The 20089-nt window shown below is 40.4% G+C and overlaps 1 protein-coding gene across 2 annotated transcripts in view; it reads left to right on the forward strand.

Moving 5' to 3' along the window:
- The first annotated feature begins 27 nt into the window (after positions 1–27).
- Positions 28–20089, forward strand: part of Nmt1 (N-myristoyltransferase 1) — a 31996-nt gene continuing 11934 nt past the window's right edge. The window contains exons 1-3 of one of the 2 annotated variants that reach the window (XM_020171662.2): positions 28–199; positions 12592–12700; positions 16082–16226. In XM_020171662.2, coding sequence (XP_020027251.1) covers positions 69–199; positions 12592–12700; positions 16082–16226 — 385 coding nt within the window. In that variant the 5' untranslated portion in view covers positions 28–68. The remainder of the gene's footprint in view (positions 200–12591; positions 12701–16081; positions 16227–20089) is intronic. The other variant, XM_074045603.1, reaches the window with a different exon arrangement.

Consider the following 20089-nt stretch of genomic DNA (forward strand, 5'->3'; position numbering starts at 1 on the left):
TAAGCTCCCTTCGTCCAATAGCAGCCCCCCATGTAGCAGGGCGCGGAGCCCCGCTCTCGCAATTTAAGATGGCGGATGAGAGTGAGACAGCAGTGAAGCCGCCGGCATCTCCGCTACCGCAGATGATGGAAGGGAACGGGAACGGCCATGATCACTGCAGCGATTGCGAGAACGAGGAGGACAACAGCTACAACCGAAGGTAACGAGATCATCGGAGTCCCAATTCTTGCCCAGTCTCCCATAACCTGGGTCTCTGGGGTGCGGGGAAGTCACCCGGAGCTTAGTTTAACCCCACCCCCATATTCTCATTGGCTAAGACTTGTGGATCCTGTCTGGCGATTGGTTGCTGCCTTTGTCATTTACCACGGTGGGTGCTCGGTGTATTAAGGACCGGAGACATTCAGTACTTTTATTATATAAAAGTTCTTGCCTGTAATGTTCAACTCGTGTGCTTCAGGCACGACCAGGAAAAAGAGCATAGTGAACGATGGGTTCAATGGGTATCATATGGGGCAATCTAGTAACTACAGTTTCAGAGGGAATGTTACTTGTAAAGGTGGTGTACCGAACAACGTGACTAGCAATAAACGAATAATAAAACATTTCGCTGCACTTCGCCTTCAATGAGGAAATTCACCAGGCTATACAAACTTTGCCTATAATTATGTCGTAAAATATTGCTGCCAGAGAATCACAAAATATAAACTCAGTGTATAAATCGTACGTAATTAACTGTGATATATTGATTTATACAGTGTCTGTAGCTCCTAATAATCCATAAGTTTCCTGAACAGTATATAATTTGGTCTTCCTGAATATTTGCTGTTAACTTTGTGAAGCATATGAAGGTTCAAAAAACTGATGTTGCAAGCCGTGCACCAGTGAGTCACGTCTGTAATCCTAGCTACTCAGGAAGCAGAGATCAGGAGGATCGCGGTTTGAAGCCAGCCCCGGCAAATAGTTTGCAAGACTCTGTCTCAAAAAATCCATCACAAAAAGGGACTGATGGAGTGGTTCAAGGTGTAGATCCTGAGTTCAAGCCCCAGTACCACAAAAAAACCAAAAAACTAATGTTGCTCCTTGGATAGTATTTGGTATCTGTGAGATTAATATCACCTATTAATTGATTTTATTACTGTTATTTGTTCCTTGAAAAGAAGAAATGCACCAGATATTTGAGTGTTTCAGTTCTTTTTTCCAAGTCAGTTTTCATTGTTGTTAGCCTCAGCTTACCATTCATCTTCCTTCACATTGTTCCTGCATCTCTCCCTGTGAATATCTATATATTTTTCAAACTAAAGATTGTGAGAAACTGTGATGGTTTGATTTTTGTAGCCAGCATGTCATTTCCAGTAACTTGCAACTCTTAACCTCCTTCCAGGTAAAGCCCAGGTGAAGGTAGAAGATTGAGGTCTTTGGATAAACCCTTTTTTCCCTTTTAATTCTGTCACCTTATAGAGATGGAAGAGGAAAGGATTATTTAAGTAGTTATCCACTTGCATTGAATCTTAGGTTAAAAGATTCAACTTTCAGACTTAGGAGGCAGAGATCAGGAGGATCATGGTTCCCAGGTGGGACAAATGGTTCGGAATAGATAGGATATTCCGATCTGGGAAAAAAACCCATCACAAAAAAAGGGCTGGCGGAGTGGCTCAAGCAGTACGAGTGCCTGCCTAGCAGGTGTGAGACCCTGAGTTCAAACCCAATGCGGCAAAAAAAAAAAAAAAAATTCAATCTAGCTTTCACTGGGGAGGTATTCAATCTAGCTTTCACTGGGGAGGTACTTTGCCTAGCATGTGTAAGAGTCTAGGTTCCACCCCCAGCATTGCAAAAAAAAAAAAAAAAAAGAAATCTAGCCTTCTTGTTCTTTAGCCGGAAGAATGTGGAAGAAAAGGAAGCTTTCCAAGCTTGATTTTTATGGCTGTGTTCTGTTGCTGCTATTTAAAACAGATCTAATATAATAAAAGCCTTGTTTTGAAGTTCCTAAGAATGGAAGAACTGAGAAAGAGGAAGTAGGAAACAGAAGAAGGGAAAAGTCAGCCCTCTTGAGTAAAGCTCCAAATGTTGAATGTGAAAGTCATTTCAGAAGTGAAAGTATGGCTTTTTCTTTGCTCTTCATTTAATTCTGTTTATTTTTCTATACTAAACTGTTGTCCTGGTGAATGTCTATAGTTCTTTAATAGGTTTTATTTCTGATATTCTATGAATCACCTTGCAAAACTGGTTATTGTGACCTGGGTGTAGCTTGTAGTAGAGCACGTGGTTAGCATGCTGTAGACCTTGAGTTCAGTGCCAGCATGAACAGCAAAGAGAAAAAACTCTCGGCCAGAAAGTTCTTTATTTGTAGCACAACAAAGTGATAACAACAGAAACCTGTGAAAGTGGGTTTTTTTGTTTGTTTGTTTTTTGATGGGGGCAGGGAGTGAGTGTTGCTGTTCATGATTCTGGTTTTGGAGAACAAATTACATTTGTTAGTATGCCAAATCTAGAGGTTTGTGAAAATGAGTTTGGAGGTGGCAGGTGAAAAACAGGACTCAGTCTGAAGGAGGGAGTCTACCTTTAGCACTTAGAATCTGGGATAGTCAAGGTTTTTCCATTAACTTTCAGAGGAAAATGTTTTGGGAAGAAACAGTATAGCACCTCTGGAAAAGCATGGACTTTGGAGTCATTCAAACCTGGTTTCAAAGCCTGGTTCTGATGCTTAATAATCCTGTGACCTTGGGAAAGTTACTTATGCTCCAGTTTCTTCCCTAACCTCCAGCTTGCCCTCTGCTCTTACCACATATTTTTTGTAGCTATTATTGTAGCAATATTTAAATAACATGTTTGATAATTTTGCTTAATGTGTCCAGTCCCTGCCTCACCTGACTGAAAAGTGCATGAGAACAGAGATTGTGTCATCAGATGCCTGGCGCTTACTGGGTGTTAATGAGTATTGAATGAATGAATGAATAAATTCAAATGTTAGTTTCATTTCTCCTCACTGAGTGGAAAGATGTTAGATTTTTCATATATACATGCTTTCCACAGAAGTATCATTCTAAGTCTTACTACAATTTTAGTGAACTGTCAACAGAAATCAGGTAACCTTCAGTTTGTTGTGGAAGTTCTACACTGTTTTTGCTTCTTGAAATGCTAGTCTTCACTTATTGTTACTTTGGTATTTTGAGACAGGGTCTCACTGTGTAGCTCAGGTTGGCCTTGAACATTACTTAATATTATTTAAAATGTTTTTGGAAGTGAAGCTGGAGCCAGAAATGGTGGCACACATCTATAATCCCAACACTTGGGAAGGCTGAGGTAGGAGGATCATGAGTTTGAAGCTAGCCTGGGCTATATAGTGAGACCTTGTCTCAAATTTAAAAAGAGAGAGAGAAGAAAAGAAAGAAAGTGATAATGTTATAGTCACTGGTAAACAGAAAATCCCAGATTCTTACATCCTATATGGATGCATTCAGGTAGGATATGTAGACATTGTAAGGGTGATAATAAGAGTTATTAAAGGTTAGGGAAGGGGAGGGGGTTACAATAGGCATGATGGGCCAGGTGGAAGCCAGAAGCAGAGAGAGAGCTGTCTGTTTCAAGGGTTTTCTTTTGGAGGGGTACTGGAGTTTGAACTCAGGGTCTCACGCTTGCTAGGCAGGTGCTCATACCACTTGTCATTTGTGAGATGTGTTTTTCAAGATAGGGTCTCACAAACTATTTGTCCAGACTGGCTTTTTGAACCATGATCCTTCCAATCTCTGCTTCTTGAATAGTTAGGTTTTACAGGTGTGAGCTGCTAGCACCAGCTCAAGGTGTTTTTTCAAAGAACCAGCTAAACTGTGGGAGGGGAAAAAAACAGGAGCGAGTGGGGAGAGGTTTATGTGGTCTCCAGGCTAGGGTGATGGTTTGGGCCTGGAGGGTGATCAGTATGTATATTTCTATCTGAGGAATGAAGGAAGGCAGAATTACCCCAAGGGTTTGTTCCACAATTTACAACAGCAGAAGATAGCACTGAGTTGAGTTAGGGAGTTTAGAGAATAAGCCACATGAGGTCTGAGGAGTTCCATGGCCTGTTTTCCTGTTTTCCGTCCTGCCTCAATAAGAATGGGAGGGGAATTTCTTCTTTCAGTGCTAGTAATTCTAAAGTACGATATGCAATAGAGGTTAATGATAGTTAAACTAACTCTTCTCTTATAGTCCTCTTTTCAAAATGGGTTCCTACCGCTTTATACTAATGAAATCATGCACTAGATTCATAAGAAATGCAACTGTTTGTTTTCTTTGTGTATGAGTTTAGTTCTTTTTCTTTTTTTGTAGTACTGGGGCTTGAACTCAGGGCCTACACCACCAGCCCTTTATTTGTGATGGATTTTTTCGAGGTGGGGGGGTCTTAAGAACTATTTTCTTGAGTTGGCTTCAAACCATGATCCTCCTGAGTAGGTAGGATTACAGTTGTGAGCCAGCGCCTGGTGGGATGAGTTTAGTTCTTGACATTTGTAATTGGTATGTTTCCTCCATAATTAAGTAAACATAAGCATTTGGGGAGTATAAAACTTTATATATATATATATAAGTACATACTTGTGCACATGCATATCTATGTATGTCTATATGTATCTGTCTACAATTTTTCTAGTAATTATCAAAAACAAAACAAACACCCCAGAACGCTCAACAGAAGAAAGGAGGTCAACATTTTTCTCCCAGTTGCTCACCTGACAAATTACCCTGAGCAATTGAAAGAAGATAATTTTTATGCTGCATCCTTCTGTGATTTTTTTTTTTTTTTTTTTGGCAGCACTGGGTCTTGAACTCATGGCCTTGTGTTTGCTTGGCCAGCACTCTTACTGCTTGAGTCACTCCACCAGCCTTGCTGCATCCTTCTGTAGATTCTAGTTTTTTTATATGGTTTAATTTGGGGGAGTGGAGCACTTCTGGGAATGGAACCTGGGGCCTCTCACATGATAGGCAAGCGTTCTACCATGGAGCTACATCCCAGTGCTCCCTCTTTTATTCGTTTGCTTGTTTATTTGTTTTGTGCAGTGCTGGAGATTGAACTGAGGATCTTATGTATTCTAGGCAAGCATTCTACTTCTGAACTATATCTCTAGCCTCCCTCCTTTTTTAAAATGAAAGGCTTTCCAAGAAGTATTGTTAAAGAATAAACCTTACCAACTGGCAGTACATATTAATTTTGGGATAACAAATAAAGTTTTTGTGTTTTGGAACAAAAAAGAATTAGAATATTTTGTTTCTAGCATCCTTTTGGAATTTATTTTGCATTGAGATGCTGGTAAACCATGGGTCAAGAGCCCTTTGATGGTTGATATCTCTTCTCTGTTACTCTACTTTCTTAATCCATGGGTAAACATGGCTTCTTCTTTTCTTTTTTCCTTCCTTCCTTGGTAGTGGGGATTGAATTTAGGGCCTTGAGCAAGCTAGGCAAGTACTCCACCACTTGAGATAGGGTCTTGCTAACTTTGCCTGGGCTGGTTTTGAATTCAAGACCCTTCAGTTTCTGCCTCCCAATTAGCTGTGGTTACAGGTATGTACCACCACCCCCAGCTTTAACAGGGATCTTTATAAGTTTTCTCATTTCCTGATCATGAGATATTATCACCTATAAGGAAATTTAAGAAGAAAGGAGATAGTTACACTTAGAAAGTACATTCTATAAAGCTATCCTTACTTGCTTTTGTTTTCTTCTTCAGGTTCTCCAAAGGTAGTTCTCTCCATGTTTGTTTGTTGGCTTGTAATTGCATCTAGCCCTTGGAAAGAAGAAACCGTTTTAGTCCCTTTTCCTTCATTTCTTCCTTCGGCTTTTGGTTTTCCAAAACTAGATCAAAGCAGAAATGAAAAGTGAACCCTCATCACTGATATCAAATAAGTATTCTAATTTTGTTTCCCAATTAAGTGGCAATTAAAAAAGAGACTAATCAAGAGCTGCTTCAAAGAGAAGAGACTGGAAAGCAGAAGAAATGAAAAGTAAATGAGAGCCTATTTTGGGGAGACTGCTGTTCATGGCAAACTAGTTTTGCTGATTTTTCACATTGTTTAACTAATGTGCACACTCCAGAATTTCTCAGCTTTACCAAGTCTGTATTTAACCCTTTCCCTATGAAGGGAGCCCAGAGATTAATAACTATAGGAGTATGCTTCTGTAGCTCTTTCTCTTTAATGTTGTCATCTGAAATTGCTACGCTTTAAGCCTTTCTTATTCCTCAAAGAAAGTGTCCTTGTGATTATTTCCTTAAAGGCACAAAAAATGAGGCTTTCTTTATTGAGAAAACCTTAAAAACTCAACTAACGGGGCTGGAGGAGTGGCTCAAACAGTAGGATCACCTGCTAACAAGCGTGAGACCCTGAGTTCAAACCCCAGTGCTGCCAAAAAACCAAAACCAAACAAACAAAAACTCAACTGAAGTTCTTTGCCAAGGTCAGTACTTGCTTCAAAAGTTTTTTTCCTGGTGCTGCTGCTTAGGTAGCTGAGGGTTCACTGTGGGTTGAGTGTTCAATAACTGTTGCCTGTTAATGTTACTGCTATGTGTTGGGCGCCGTGCTGAGCCTTTTACATGGATAATCTCATCTGTGATTTCACTTATGAAGACTGGTACAGTTTTTGTAGAGAGGCTTGGGATTTGCATCTTCACTGTCTCCCTTTGGCATCTTAACAATTCCATTTTGAACTTACTGGATTTCTTTTCCCTCCTGAATTTACTGTGCAGCAGTTAAAGTCCTATCTTTGAATCTGTTTAGACCAGTTGGCTTTCTCAAACTAGGGAGCCCACTGGTAATGGAAATGGCTGGCCCCTTTAAAATCTCTTTGATAGACTAGTATCTTCTTTAGAGGTCATGTTAATGTGTGAAATTTCTGCCAGCATTGAGTCATTGCTCAGAAAATGACTGATAATGGTCTTTGAACAGCATTTGATTTAACCTTGGAGTTGCCAGGTCATAACTCACTGAACAAAGTTAAGGATGTTGACTTTCTATGTTTGTCTCATTCTCATTTTAATCAGTTATGTCACAGTTTTTGTGACCTCTAAAAACCATATATTCTCCATGATGAGAATTGGCTTGTTTACCTGCAAAGCTCCCAAGGAAGGCAGAGGGTGGCAGTAAAAGCAATCTTTTGTAGTCCTTGTCCACAAGTTGCTGTTCTTTTCATAGGCCTCCCAGGTGCCTTGATAATAGTACTATATTGTTTTTATATATTTTATTAGGATTCACAAGCAGTTTTTTAATCTAAATAATTTGTGGGAATGTGCAGAGTTTGGGATATTGCATCAAGTGATCCTGCAGAGAACAGGCAGCTGGTTCATGTTGCGTGGGTTCCTTGTAAATACCCCTTCACCTTTCTTGGGCTTTATGAGTACTACTGGGGTTACAGGCGGATATGTCGTATCTCAAGAATAAATTCATTTGCAAAAGGATCTCCTGATGTCTAAAAGTAGAGTTAGAGGTTAGGATTTATTTTAGAGTTTCTCTGGAAAATTTGAATTTTAAACCAAAGACTTAACATCTGGTTTTTAGAGATAGAAAACAAGGTGACCTAAAGTTGTGAATTTTATTTTGTGTACTTTTCTTCTCTTGATCTCATCAACCTGTGATCTGTATTTTAAGACAGGGACGCCATTTGAAATAGTTTTTCTTTTTTTTTTTTACTCTTCTAGAAATAGGACTGATCCTAAGAAGGGAGAAGATAAGTAAGAAAGTTGGTAATTTAAAATCTCAATCAACTACTCCGAGCACAGCATTTTCACTGCTTTCTCTTTCTCTTTTTCTTTCTTTTTTGTGGGGGCCTAAGGTTTGAACTCAGGACTTCACGCTTGCAAAGCAGGCACTCTACCTCTTGAGCCACACCTGCAGTCCTCTAGTTATTTTTTTGGAGATGGAATCTCAAACTGTTTGCCCAGGCTGGCCTGAAACCACAGTCCTCCCCATCTCAGCAATCCCTAGTAGCTAAGATTACAGGCGCGAGCCACTGGTGCCAGCTTTTACTATTTTCTTAGAACACTAACACAGCTGTCCTATAGAAGCAGTGCTAAAGATGTTTTGCTGATCTCTTGGGCTATAGCTTTTCAGAGTTTTATTTTAGTCCATTATGCCTAGAAAGCATCAGTCAAGCATATAATTGTTGAACCCTTAATTCAACAATTATACTGAGTGTAACTGGAGGGGCTGTGAGAAACAGCTGTATGAGATGTGGTCCCTATGCTCAGGAAATTTTTTTGTATCATTGGGAAACCAAGAAAGCAACACATTATTATCCTCACAAAGTATTAAATTGTTCAGATCATGGTTTTAAAACAGATGTTAATGAGAGCATGTTTTTCTGTATAAAATATGCCCCTTGCTCATTACCTCTACTACTTGTTTCTCTCCTGTGCTAAAACTTTGTTTTAGTGATAAAATAATTAATAATTTGTAGGCTTTGGGGTTTCTCAGAGGCTTCTCAGATAAATCCTAACAGGGTATGAGACTGTAACATTTGAGGGATAAAAGGTCCCAGGCTTTAAAGATTAGTGGCTTGTCTCTGGTTACTGATTTTAGTTTGCCTCATCTTGGTTTGCTCATCTGTAAACAACAGGTTAAGCTAGATGGCTCTGAGATTCCTTCCAGCTCTGGAGCCTTGGCGCTTTTTATTTCCAGGCACATACATTTAAGTGGATTTTGTCATCCTGTAAGATTGAGAGTAAGCCCATGTTACGGACTCTTCATGTTGTCTGGAAGTTCTCTGCTCCTCCTGCTCATCTGTCAGCTTGCAGTCCCCTCCCACCCACTCGCACCCGGTGCTGCATTCTATTAATAGAAGAAAGTACTGAGGATTATTTTCCATCTCTTCCTCCAGCCCTGACTTCACACAAGCGCATCCATAGCATTTCTTATATGCATTAAAAGATGACATTTCTTGGTTGGTTTGTTTTGTTTTGTTTTTGAGAAAGTATTTTACTGTGTTGCCCAGGCTGGCCTTGAACTTCAGACCCTCCTCTCAAACTTCGAGTAGGTGAGATTACAGGCACATGTCACTGCACCCAGATAAAAGATTACATTTCTAGCTGGATACCAGTGGCTCACATCTGTAATCTCAGCTACTTGTGAGAATGAGATCAGGAGGATCGCAGTTTGAAGCCAGCCCCAGCAAATAGTTCTTGTGACCCTATCTCAAAAACACCCAACACAAAAAAGAGCTGGTAGAGTGCCTCAAGTGGTAGAGCACCCGCCTAGCAAGCCTGAGGCCCTGAGTTCAAACCCCAGTAATAAAAAAAAAAAAAAAGACATTTCTAAATTGTCTTTCTTCCCTATTTTTGAATCTGTAACTCTGCTAATTTGTCCCGCATTTTCTTTTTTGTTCTTGTTCCATATTTTCTAAATTGGTCATTGACAATTGATCAACATTGCCTTAGAATGTAAATCTCAAAAAATTTTGTCTGAACTCCCATCTTCCTTTTCATAGCAGACATTTCCTGATTCCCTCATATATATGTGTACATATATATATATATATATATATATATGACACTGTGGTGTGGTCTTTATGTATTCTCATGGTTGTGGCTCATTACTTAGTAGCTTAATGAAAATGACTCCTTGATTGAAAATAAACCAAACTTCTCTTTGCTCTTCAGCTGTCTGTATGATTCATGTGCATGTTGAAACAGGATGGTTGCTAAGTAGTGGCTGCATGTGCACATTCAAGCCAATGCAAGGAAAATGGGATTGGCTCTCTGGTTTTCATCTGGGTCTTAGAGTTTGACAGGTACTGTACTGGTAATGCATAAAAAAAAACAAGAGTGTAGCCGGTGATTTTTCCACAAAAATCAGGTTTATGATATGACAGGGCCCAGAGCATGTTCACTGAATAACCAAGAGCAAAGGCAAGAAGGTAGTTTTTATAGTGATTTTACACACTTGTAAAGTTGACAGAAATCATTTATTTTCCTCATCTGAAATTATGTTTGGTAAGTACCGAATGGTTAATATGTAGCAGTTCTTAACCTTGACCTTTGGATTCATTTTTCCATAGAATTATATAAAAACGATTCTTATGGCAATTCATATGCAGGGACTAGATAATTCATTCCATAAACTGATATGAATAAAGACTGACAAATTGTGTAACAGTAGGATACTTCTTTGTCTCCTGAGATCAACCAGTTTTTAAACCTTACAATGCTGGACATAATCCTAAGACTGAAGTGAAACTGTCTCTGGAATAAGAAAAGCAGACAGAGTTGTGATAGGCTTTTAATGGTCCTGTGTGTGATAGCAACTTGAGTTATTAAGAGAAAAAGTTATCTGAGCCATGAATGATGATGACTCCTATTCTGTGGTATGGCCTTGGGAGTTTTGCTGAGCATCTGGTTTTAAGGAGTTCACTTTATTCCTTCTCTGAATGTTATCAGTCTTCCCTCCTGTGTATGCCTCTGTGTGTGTATATCTCTTGCATTCTATGTTTTTTGTTTGTTTTTTGGTAGTACTGGGGATTAAACTCAGGGCCTGCTTCTTGCTAGACAAGAGCTCTACCGCATGGGCTATGCCCATAGTCCTTTTTGCTTTTAGTTAATGTTTCAAACAGGGTCTTGCACTTTTGCCCAAGTGGGCCTTGGACCGTGATACTCCTGCCTCCACATCCAAGTAGCACCACCTCTTCTGTGTCTCTATGTTTTGTTAATAGAGTACCTAGCAGGTACTTTTTTTTTTTTTTTTTTTTTTTGTGGCACTAGGGTTTGAATTTAGGGCCTACACCTTGAGCCACTCTACCAGCCCTTTTTTTTGTGATGGGTTTTTTTCAGATAGGGTCTTGCAAACTATTTCCCCAGGCTGACTTCTAACCAAGATCCTCCTGATCACTGCCTCCTGAGTAGGTAGGATTACAGGTGTGAACCACTAGTGCCCGGTTGCAAGTACATTTGTGTCTAGACTTAATGACCTTATTCTTGGAATTAGGGAACCTCCAGCCCTTACTGCATCTCCCTGACTTCACAATCTTTCTGTATCACCCTAAATCCTATATGCCATGAATAGAAAGAGACAAATCTGAAGATTCTACAAAAGGAAATGACAATATATGGTTACAGATTGACTTCTCCATATATACGTGCACGTACATGGAAACGATCACTATCAGATGACATTAATATTTAAAGAGCCCCAAGGCACAATGAGACCCTGAACACTTTCATTTTCCTCTTCCCCCAGCCTGAGACCCTAAGGTGTTTATGAATTATAAATGATATTTACCATCATGTTACTGAAAAATTTTTGGCTTGAACTCAGGGTCTCACATTTGCTAAGTAGACACTCTACCACTTGAACCACTCTTTTTTTTTTTTTTTTTTTGTTTTGAGATAAGGTCTCACTATGTAGCCCAGGCTGGCCTGGAACTTGTGATCCTCCTTCCTTACTTACCAGTGCTGCAATTACAGGTGTGTACTATGATGCCTGCAGTAAAGTATATTTGATAGTGTTTTAATTCTTTGATAGTTGGTTATCTAGAATATATAGTTGAAGTTATCCCTGTGCTTAGCTGAACCTGCAAATTCAGACTCACTGTACACTCAGGTTGGACTACTCATTTTGTTTTTTTGGGTTTTTTCAGTACCAGGGATCAAACCCAGGGCCTTATACTTGCTAGGCAAGCACTGTACCACTAAACTATGTCTGCAGTCCTAATTTTGACTTTTTAATGTTGCTTGGAAACTGTTTCTTACTGTATCATGTTGAGGGAAAGCAGCACATTCAGTATATACTTACAGGTTTCATGCATTCTCTCCATGGCAGAGTAGCTTGGTGTTGCTGTTGTGGTTTCATTGTCCAGAAATGCTTAGTGCTAGGTTTGATGTTGGTGTTCACTTAGTATGAGCTGGCTGATGTTGTCCTCAATTCTCCAGGACTGATTTAGGCATTTCTCTTGATTGACTGTTTTGGACACAGATTGCAGTGTCAAGTTGCCTTTTTCCTCATCCCTTTCCCCCTTTCACATACTGCCTTTTACTTTACATCTAGCAGGGGAATTCAGGAAACCTAATGCATTTGGTGAAGGAAGGGCAAAGAATTATAAAAAAAAAAAAACCTACTACTACCCTTTGGCTGTTGTCCTTTTAAATTCAGGGCCCTAAAGAAGTGGTGGTGGTACAAATGCCATGTTAACAACTGTCATTTCCTTTGGTGTTATCAGCCTGGCAATCTAAAGAAAATGAGCACAGAAAGGGCTGGGGGTGTGGCTCCAGTGTTAGAGCACCTGCTTAGCAAGCACAAATCCCTGAATTCAAACCAGTACCACCCAAAAATAAACAAACAAAAAACAAAACAAAAAAACCCTGTAAAATAAATGCAAGAATAGAAAAGGCCCTTTGAAACAAATGGGACATGCCTTGTACAGTGCTCCCTCCCTGGGAAGCTGGGGGTGGGGGGAGAGTGGAGGAAAACTGTGCTTGCTGGTGTCCTCCAAATGCCTCTTGGAGCTAGATTCTCCAGTCTGCTTCTGAAGCCAACATGTTTGATTAAGGAAGGTCTCCACAGAAAGCCCTTTGTCAGGGTGGCTCAAAACAGATTTTTTTTTTTTTTTAAGAGGCCTATATCAGTGTTTACTTTGTCTTATAGCGGTTTGAGTCCAGCCAATGACACTGGAGCCAAAAAGAAGAAAAAGAAACAAAAGAAGAAGAAAGAAAAAGGCAATGAGACAGATTCAACCCAGGATCAGCCTGTGAAGGTAACAAGGAAGCTCTGTTTTCTTGTGACTGATGAGAGCATTTTGAGGTAAATATATAGGAACAATTTAGATTAATAATCTCTACTGGTATTACTTCAAGATGGAAGAGATCCCAGTGCTGTCCTCTGCTGCTCTAGACCTAGGTGATGAAACTGCCCTCAGTATCTTAAAAGACATCAGGTTACCCATGAGAATTTATAAGTGCATATTGCATGTGTGCTGTGCCAAGTGTCATGGAATAATGATAGTCCTGTTGCTTAGAGCATTGGTTCTCAGACTTCAGACTTCTTTATCTGGATTCTCTCTCTTTTTTTTTTTTTTTTGCTGTACTGGGGATTGAGTTAAAGGCTCTGCACTTGCTAGGTAAGCAGTATTCTACCACTTGAGCCTTGCCCCTGCAGCCGTTTTTGCTTTAGTTTATTCAGGCAGGATCTTACACTTTTTGCCCAGGGCTGGCCTCAGGCCATGATCTTCCCATCTCCATCTCCTTCATAGCTAGGATTTCAGGCTTGTACCACCACACCTGCATTCTCACAATGCTGTGATCGCTGTCATGAAAACCAATAGTCTGTAGTTTTTCTGAGTTCCACTCATTGAGAACCCCTGGTCTAGACTGAACAACCTAAGACTAACACAGTGGCATGAAACCCAGAGGTATGGGTAAGGTTGGTTTTGTCCTTTAAATAAAACAAACTTTTGTTTCAGATAGCTGTTGTCCTCTTCAAAGTAAACCCAGGGGAATGGCTCAGAAACATAGCTATAAATCCCCCTTTAGAATTGCCTCAGAAGCAGTTTACAGGCCTCACAAAAAATTCATTCTCATTCTAGTAAATGCATACTTTGCTTTATGCCTCAAATGCTATGATACAAAGGTAATCTCTTTCCTATCAAGACATGGCTTCAAGTTATTTTATTATTGTTTCCAATATCAGATCCACTGTGAGGGAAAAATAAAATCAACCCACTCCCATGTTTGATAGACTCTTATCAAGCACTTAATTTAAACTAGCTCCAAACCTTCATCATCTCTACAAGGTAGGCCTCTTCCCATTTCAAACATGAGAAAGTCAGTTTACCCAGGTCTTTCAGTCAGGTATCTATCCACGCTTTGTGGCTGTTAGTTTATTTCCTTGGAATTTAGGTATTTGGATAGGTCTGTGAAGATTTGAGCTCAAGCCTGTCTCAATAGTTCACTTTGAAATGAGAATTTTTTATTTTATTTCATTGTTTTGGTGCTTGGATTGAACCCAAAACCTTGCACATACAAAATAATGTACTCTATCACAAGCTTAGCCAAGAAAATTTTAACTAAACATCATTCGCATACCTGTTTTTTTTTTTTTTTTGCTGTAGAGAACTTATTTTAAAAAAATAACAAGAGGAAGCTGGGCATGGTGGTACATATCTGTAATCCCAGTACTCAGGCTGAGTCAGGAGATTGTAAGTTTGAGGCTAACTTAGGCTACATAGCAGGCTACATGGCAAGACCCTATTTAAAAAAAAAAAAAATCATCAAAGGCTGGATGCCAGTGGCTCACACCTGTAATCCTAGCTATTTGGGACGCAGAGACCAGGAAGATTGTGGTGGGCAAATAGTTCATGGGACCCTAAAAAGGGCGGGTGAAGTGATTTACTATAGCACCTGCCTAGCAAGCAATCAGGCCTTGAGTTCAAACCCCAGTAGTGTTAAAAAAAATAAATAATAAGAGGAAGAAAAAAAAATCATAGTCCTACTTATTAGGTGTAAGCATTTATATTCTTCCCTTCCTTCACAACCTAAATGAAAAAACAGTAAAGTAAGCTGAGCGCTGGTGGCTCACACCTGTAATCCTAGCTATTCAGGAGGCAGAGATCAGGAGGATTGTGATTCAAAGCCAGCTTGGGTAACAAGTTCGAGAGACCTATCTTGAAAAAAAAACCCATCATAAAGAAAGGGCTGATGGAGTGGCTCAAGGTGTAAGCCCTGAGTTCAAACCCCAGTACTGCAAAAAAAAAAAAAAGTAAAGTAAAACTATTGGAAAATATGGCTATTTTTATCATCTTAAGTATGAGATAGACTCAGAAGCCAGAAAAACTGAAATTGACATATTTAAAACTTTATTTGTGGGTGGGAAGGGTGGCTCAAGTGGTAGAGCGCCTGCCTAGCAAGCTCAAAGTTCAAACCCTGGTGCTACCAACAAAAAAACTTCTTTGTAAAAGTCAGAAGATAAACAATAATCTGGGAAAATTTATGTGATACATGTATGTCATTTTAAAATAAATAAATGTATAGGCAGTTCATAAAGAAAAAATATTAATGTTTAACCAGTAAGTGGGTTAAATTCAAAGAAATGAAAGAGCAGTAATTTTTTTCTTCTAGATTAGCAGAGATTAAGATTTGGTAGATCTAAAGATACAGGTCTCAAGAAACATGCTGTGCATTGGGTTATTAATATTCTTCAGAGCATTTAGAGAGCAAGTTGATATTTATTATTTTAAGTATGTATAAGCTTTGACCCAGCAAGCCTCTTTCTTAAATTTTTTTCCTTCGGAAACATACCCAGTGAACAAAAATAAAAGTACAAGAAGATTGGGGCTGAAGTTATGACTCAGTGGTAGAGCGTTTGCCCAGCCTGTTTGAGGCCGTGTTCAGTCTCTTAGCACTGAAGAGAAAAACCCAAACAAACAAAATAACAACAATGAAAAGCAAGTATGAGAAAATTCTTTATAGTCTTGCTGTAAAATTGAAGAGCAAAATCACCAAAATGCCCATCAGTCTAGGGCTGGCTAAATATATCGCGGCCTATACATACAGTAGGATTTCGTCAGAATGGGTGGGTCACTGTTCTCACCTAGAAAGGTTCTCTATGACATGGGTTCTTGTTATTTGTTTGGTTGGTTTTTTGTGGGGCTGGGGATTAAACCCAGGGCCTCACACATGCTAAGCATATCTCTGCCAAGGAACTAATCCAGCCTCCAAAGGGAATAGCTTTAAAGGAACAGTTTGTAGAATAATATATAATCCAATTTTAATGCTTGTTCTTTGTTTTGGTTTGTGGCTTTTTTGTTGTTGTTGTTTTTCTCTGCTCTGAACTCTTGATCCTGTTGCCTCTGCCTTTCCGAGTCCTAGGATTACAGGTGTATCCCACCACACCCAGCCATATATGTTTTACTTTTGGCATCAAACAAATCAAGGCTAAGATAGGGGAGAAACCCTACAGGCAAAACCCATTACCTCATTGTAAACTACTCTTTCTACAGTTGTGTAGGATATGACCTTCGGGATTAGGACAGAAGAACCACACCTCTTCATTGAGTTACCCCTTAACTCTTGAACTCATAATGAATCATAGTCTCACTAATACAAGGGGCCTTTTCTCTCTACAACTTTGTCTTGCCCAGATGAACTCTTTGCCAGCAGAGAGGATCCAGGAAATACAGAAGGCCATTGAGCTGTTCTCAGTGGGTCAGGGACCTGCCAAAACCATGGAGGAGGCCAGCAAACGAAGCTACCAGTTCTGGGATACACAGCCTGTCCCCAAACTAGGTATGTATGTACTTTCTTCCCAGGTGCGAATGAGGAATGTACCTTAGCTGTGTCTCCAGGGAGGTTCTATGCTGAATTTGTGAGGGAGAGCCCTAAGAGTCCTGCAGTTCTTTGGTGGTTACTTTTAGAGGATAGTCTTTAAAAAGGAGTATAAGAAAGACTATTGTTTAGAGACCTTATAATTTTGCAGCAGCACACACTGAGAACAAAAAATGATCCTTTTAGTCCATCAACATCCAATAAAAATCTATGGAAAAAAGCAATGTTTTGGCACTTGAGGAGTGGGGATGTCTGCCCATGGGTCTGACTTCCCACTTAGATTTCTGAGGGACTGTTTGTTTGTCTGAGTAAATGTACAATCCCAGGATGGGCAGGGTCCCTGGCCTCTTCTCCCTTCTCTCAGTTGATGAATGCTTACTAAATGTGAAGTAATGTTACATTTTACTTAACAGTGGTGGTTCAATTCCTGGATACTATATGTAGGTTTCAGCAGGAGCTCTTTAAAAGAGCTGTAATGAGCTGGGCACCAGTGGCTTATGCCTGTAATCCTAGCTATTCAGGAGGCAGAAATCAGGAAGATTGCAGTTCAGAGCCAGCCTTGGCAAATAGTTCACCAGACCTATCTCAAAAAAACCCATCACAGAAAAGGGCTGATGGAGTGGCTCGAGTGGTAGAGTGCCTGCTTAGCAAGCTCAGACCCTGAGCTCAAACCCCAGTCCCACTAAAAACAAAACAAAACAAAAATGCTTTAATGAACTCTTAAAAAGATGGGGCAGAAATTCCAAAAGGATTCTAGAATGGGCATAGTGGAGATGCCTGTCAAGCCTGAACTATAGCTAACCTTGATGGCTAATTTAAGAAATTGCAGTTGACACAAAGATCATGATCTGGGCTTACTGGGGCCCAGTTTCCTACATGGCTGAGGAAGTATGTTTTAACAAAACGTGTCCCAGCACCAAATACAAGCGACTGTCATATTGTCAGTGTTACTGCTCCTCTACAAAAATATGGCGAGACTTGATAGTACATTCAGTGGGGTGAGGGATGAGGCAGTGACTAAGAGGGGAGAAAGGCACCTGTGCCCAAGGAGATTCATCTGCAGAGGAGGGGAGCATACATACACACAGTTGCTGCTTACGTTGCAATGGGTCATTTCCAGAGATGCACCTCGTAGGTTGAAAATGTCATTAAGTTGAAAAGGCATGTAATACACCTAACCTACTGAACATTATAGCTCCCCTCGTTATCACCTAGCCAGCTGGGAGCTACATCGCGAGAGTATTGTACTCTTATCTTGCGAGCCTAGCGACAGATCAAAATTTGAAGTACGGTTTCTATTGAAAGACTCTTAATTTTGCACAAAATTGAAAAATCCTAAATCGAACCATCACAAATCAGGGACTGTCTGAACAGAGTCCTGCTGATCACTGTGTGGTTTGTAGACCAACAGAATGGGAATGGCTTAAGAACTTGTAGGGGATTTGTGTCCTCTTGGAATGCCTGAGAAAGTCTCTCTGGAGCACAGGCAGTTCTTGTTGGCTTGATCACAACACAGAAGCAAGCCGATTTGGTGCCAGCCAGGGGGAAAGACAGTAGGACACTGCCTGAGTGAATGTGAGTGTATTGATTCCAGAACTGCCTGTCTATTGGCTATCCAGGTTGCCAGGTCTCAGGCCCCTGATTGAGGTCTCCAGCAGACTTGGGTTACGGTATTGCTATTGACCATTGGCCAGTGACCATTGCTTCACTAGGGAGCACAAAGGCTTTGTAGAGCCACTCATTTCTAGTGAAACCCATGAATAGGCATTTTGCAGGGGCTAGCATACATCATAGCCCTGTTTTCAAATGGTGCTTGAGTTTTGGTTAGATTTGTTTTCATGAGGAATTTGTAAGTGGATAACCTTGCTCTAATCTTCAGAAATAGTGAGACCTAGTGAAGAAGCAGATTGGGATTCATGGGCTTCTGTGCCTCTTCAGTCCAGTAATGCTTTGTGGTTTACCTTTGCACCTGGGATTGTAGAATATGCTCCAGTTTGGCTGTTAGGGAGCTGATGAGAAAGCCTTGTCACCACTCACAGGGGCACAACACTCAGGAGAAGGTTCTGTTCTATTTCTTCTGGATGTGCCTCTGTATAGTATGTGGTGTGAGACTCTGGAAAAATGGTTGAGCCTATCTAACCAGTCTGCTTTTCAGGTCCCTGGTCAGTCAGGGCCAAATTAAGAATTCCTATGTTTTAGCAAGTTAGCCTGCAGGAAGTAGCACCTTCCAGACACAAGCTAGTTTCTCCCTCCTCCTCACTTAGCTACTTTCCTTAATCTTCCACTTAAATGGTGGACTAGTGATTTTAAAACTCATGCATATCAAATATACTGTGTTCATAGCACTCCTTTGAGGAGAGTTTTAATTAGGCTATATTCCATTAAAGATACCTAGAATTCTTTAGAGGTTTAAAAATCACCCTAAGTTCACCATCGAAAGATCTCCAGATAGAGTTGTTCATCTGTATAATAGTTGTTTGTGCCCCTAATGAACTTGTGGTCCCCCTTTTCAGACCATGTTGTTCTTCTTTTTAGTTACCCCTTTTCCTGCTCTTGTAGAGGGGATCAGGATTCTTTTTACTTCAGCTCAGTTACTAGAATATTGCCACTCTCTGAGGTAGTTAAAAAAAAAATAGCCATCACAGGGAAAATACAGGCTCACCCTTGGTTTCTGTGGGTGAGAAAGGGAAGCCTTGTCTGTTCTTCTTCTTCATTGTCCTGCTTTTTGATGTAATGTCTCCAAATCTCAGACATTTCCTTATCTCCCAAGTTCTACACAGGTGCAGGACAGTGCTTAGTTTTGGGTTTGTTATGTTGCAGGGTAGAGAAAGAATTTTGGACAAGAGTGTATAGAAAGAAACTCATTGAAAGGGTTTTCTTTTAAAAGTTCTAAGTTCTTTTAAAACAAGTTCCAAGGGTCCTCAGTCACGTTCTGTTTGCTGGCCCAGAGATAACTGGCTGCATCCTTGCTGTGCTTTACAGAGCAGCCTTCCCATGCCCACTCACCAGGAAGTGCTCAGGAGTCACATAAGGCGGAGGGCTGGCCACACACCAGAGAGTGGGACAGGCGGAAACCAGGATGCAGGCTGCTGGGAAGAGGACCCAGAAGAGGACCCAGAAGTGGCCAAAGGACCACTTCTTGGCTTTATGGGCCCTAAGACAGGGAGCCTGAAAGGCGACCTTTGCTATCTCTTTTTCCTGCAACTTCACTTTGTTGGCTGTGTGTTACAAACACCAGTTTTGGGCTAACTTATGAAAGCTTGCTTAGCAAAAGATAGATTAAGCCAGGCATGGTGTTTTATGCCTATAATCCCAGCACTCAGGAGATGGAGGCAGGAAGATTGTGAGATCAAGACCAGTTTGGGCTATAGGGAGACCCTATCTCAAAAACAAAACAAAACAAAAACAAGAACAAAAAAGATAGTCTTAACATTAGAACATTATATAAAAGTTTGCTGTTAGCTGGGCATGGTACTACAACCCTAGTACTAGGGAGACTGAAGTAGGAATATCACAAATTCCAGATCAGCCTGGGCTACATAGTAAGACCTGTCTAAAAAAGAAAGGGAAAAGAAAAGTTTGTTGGTAATGTCAGTTGACAAGCATGTGGTTTATAAAATGTAAATCTGAAGATGTCAACACTCACCCTCCCTACCACTCTAGCCAACCCCTTAACCATTAAGGATGTCCACAGCTCTAAGAATAAAGGGTAGCCCCTGGAGTACAGGCCTCCATAACTGGCCTAGGTGTCCTCTCTAGCCTCATCTAGTTTCAGTTCCCTTCATCTCCAGCCTCCCCACACACTCTCACAGAACAGGGTTGTG

Source organism: Castor canadensis, chromosome 11 (genome assembly GCF_047511655.1).
Source record: "Castor canadensis chromosome 11, mCasCan1.hap1v2, whole genome shotgun sequence".
NCBI classification, from domain to species: Eukaryota; Metazoa; Chordata; class Mammalia; order Rodentia; family Castoridae; genus Castor; species Castor canadensis.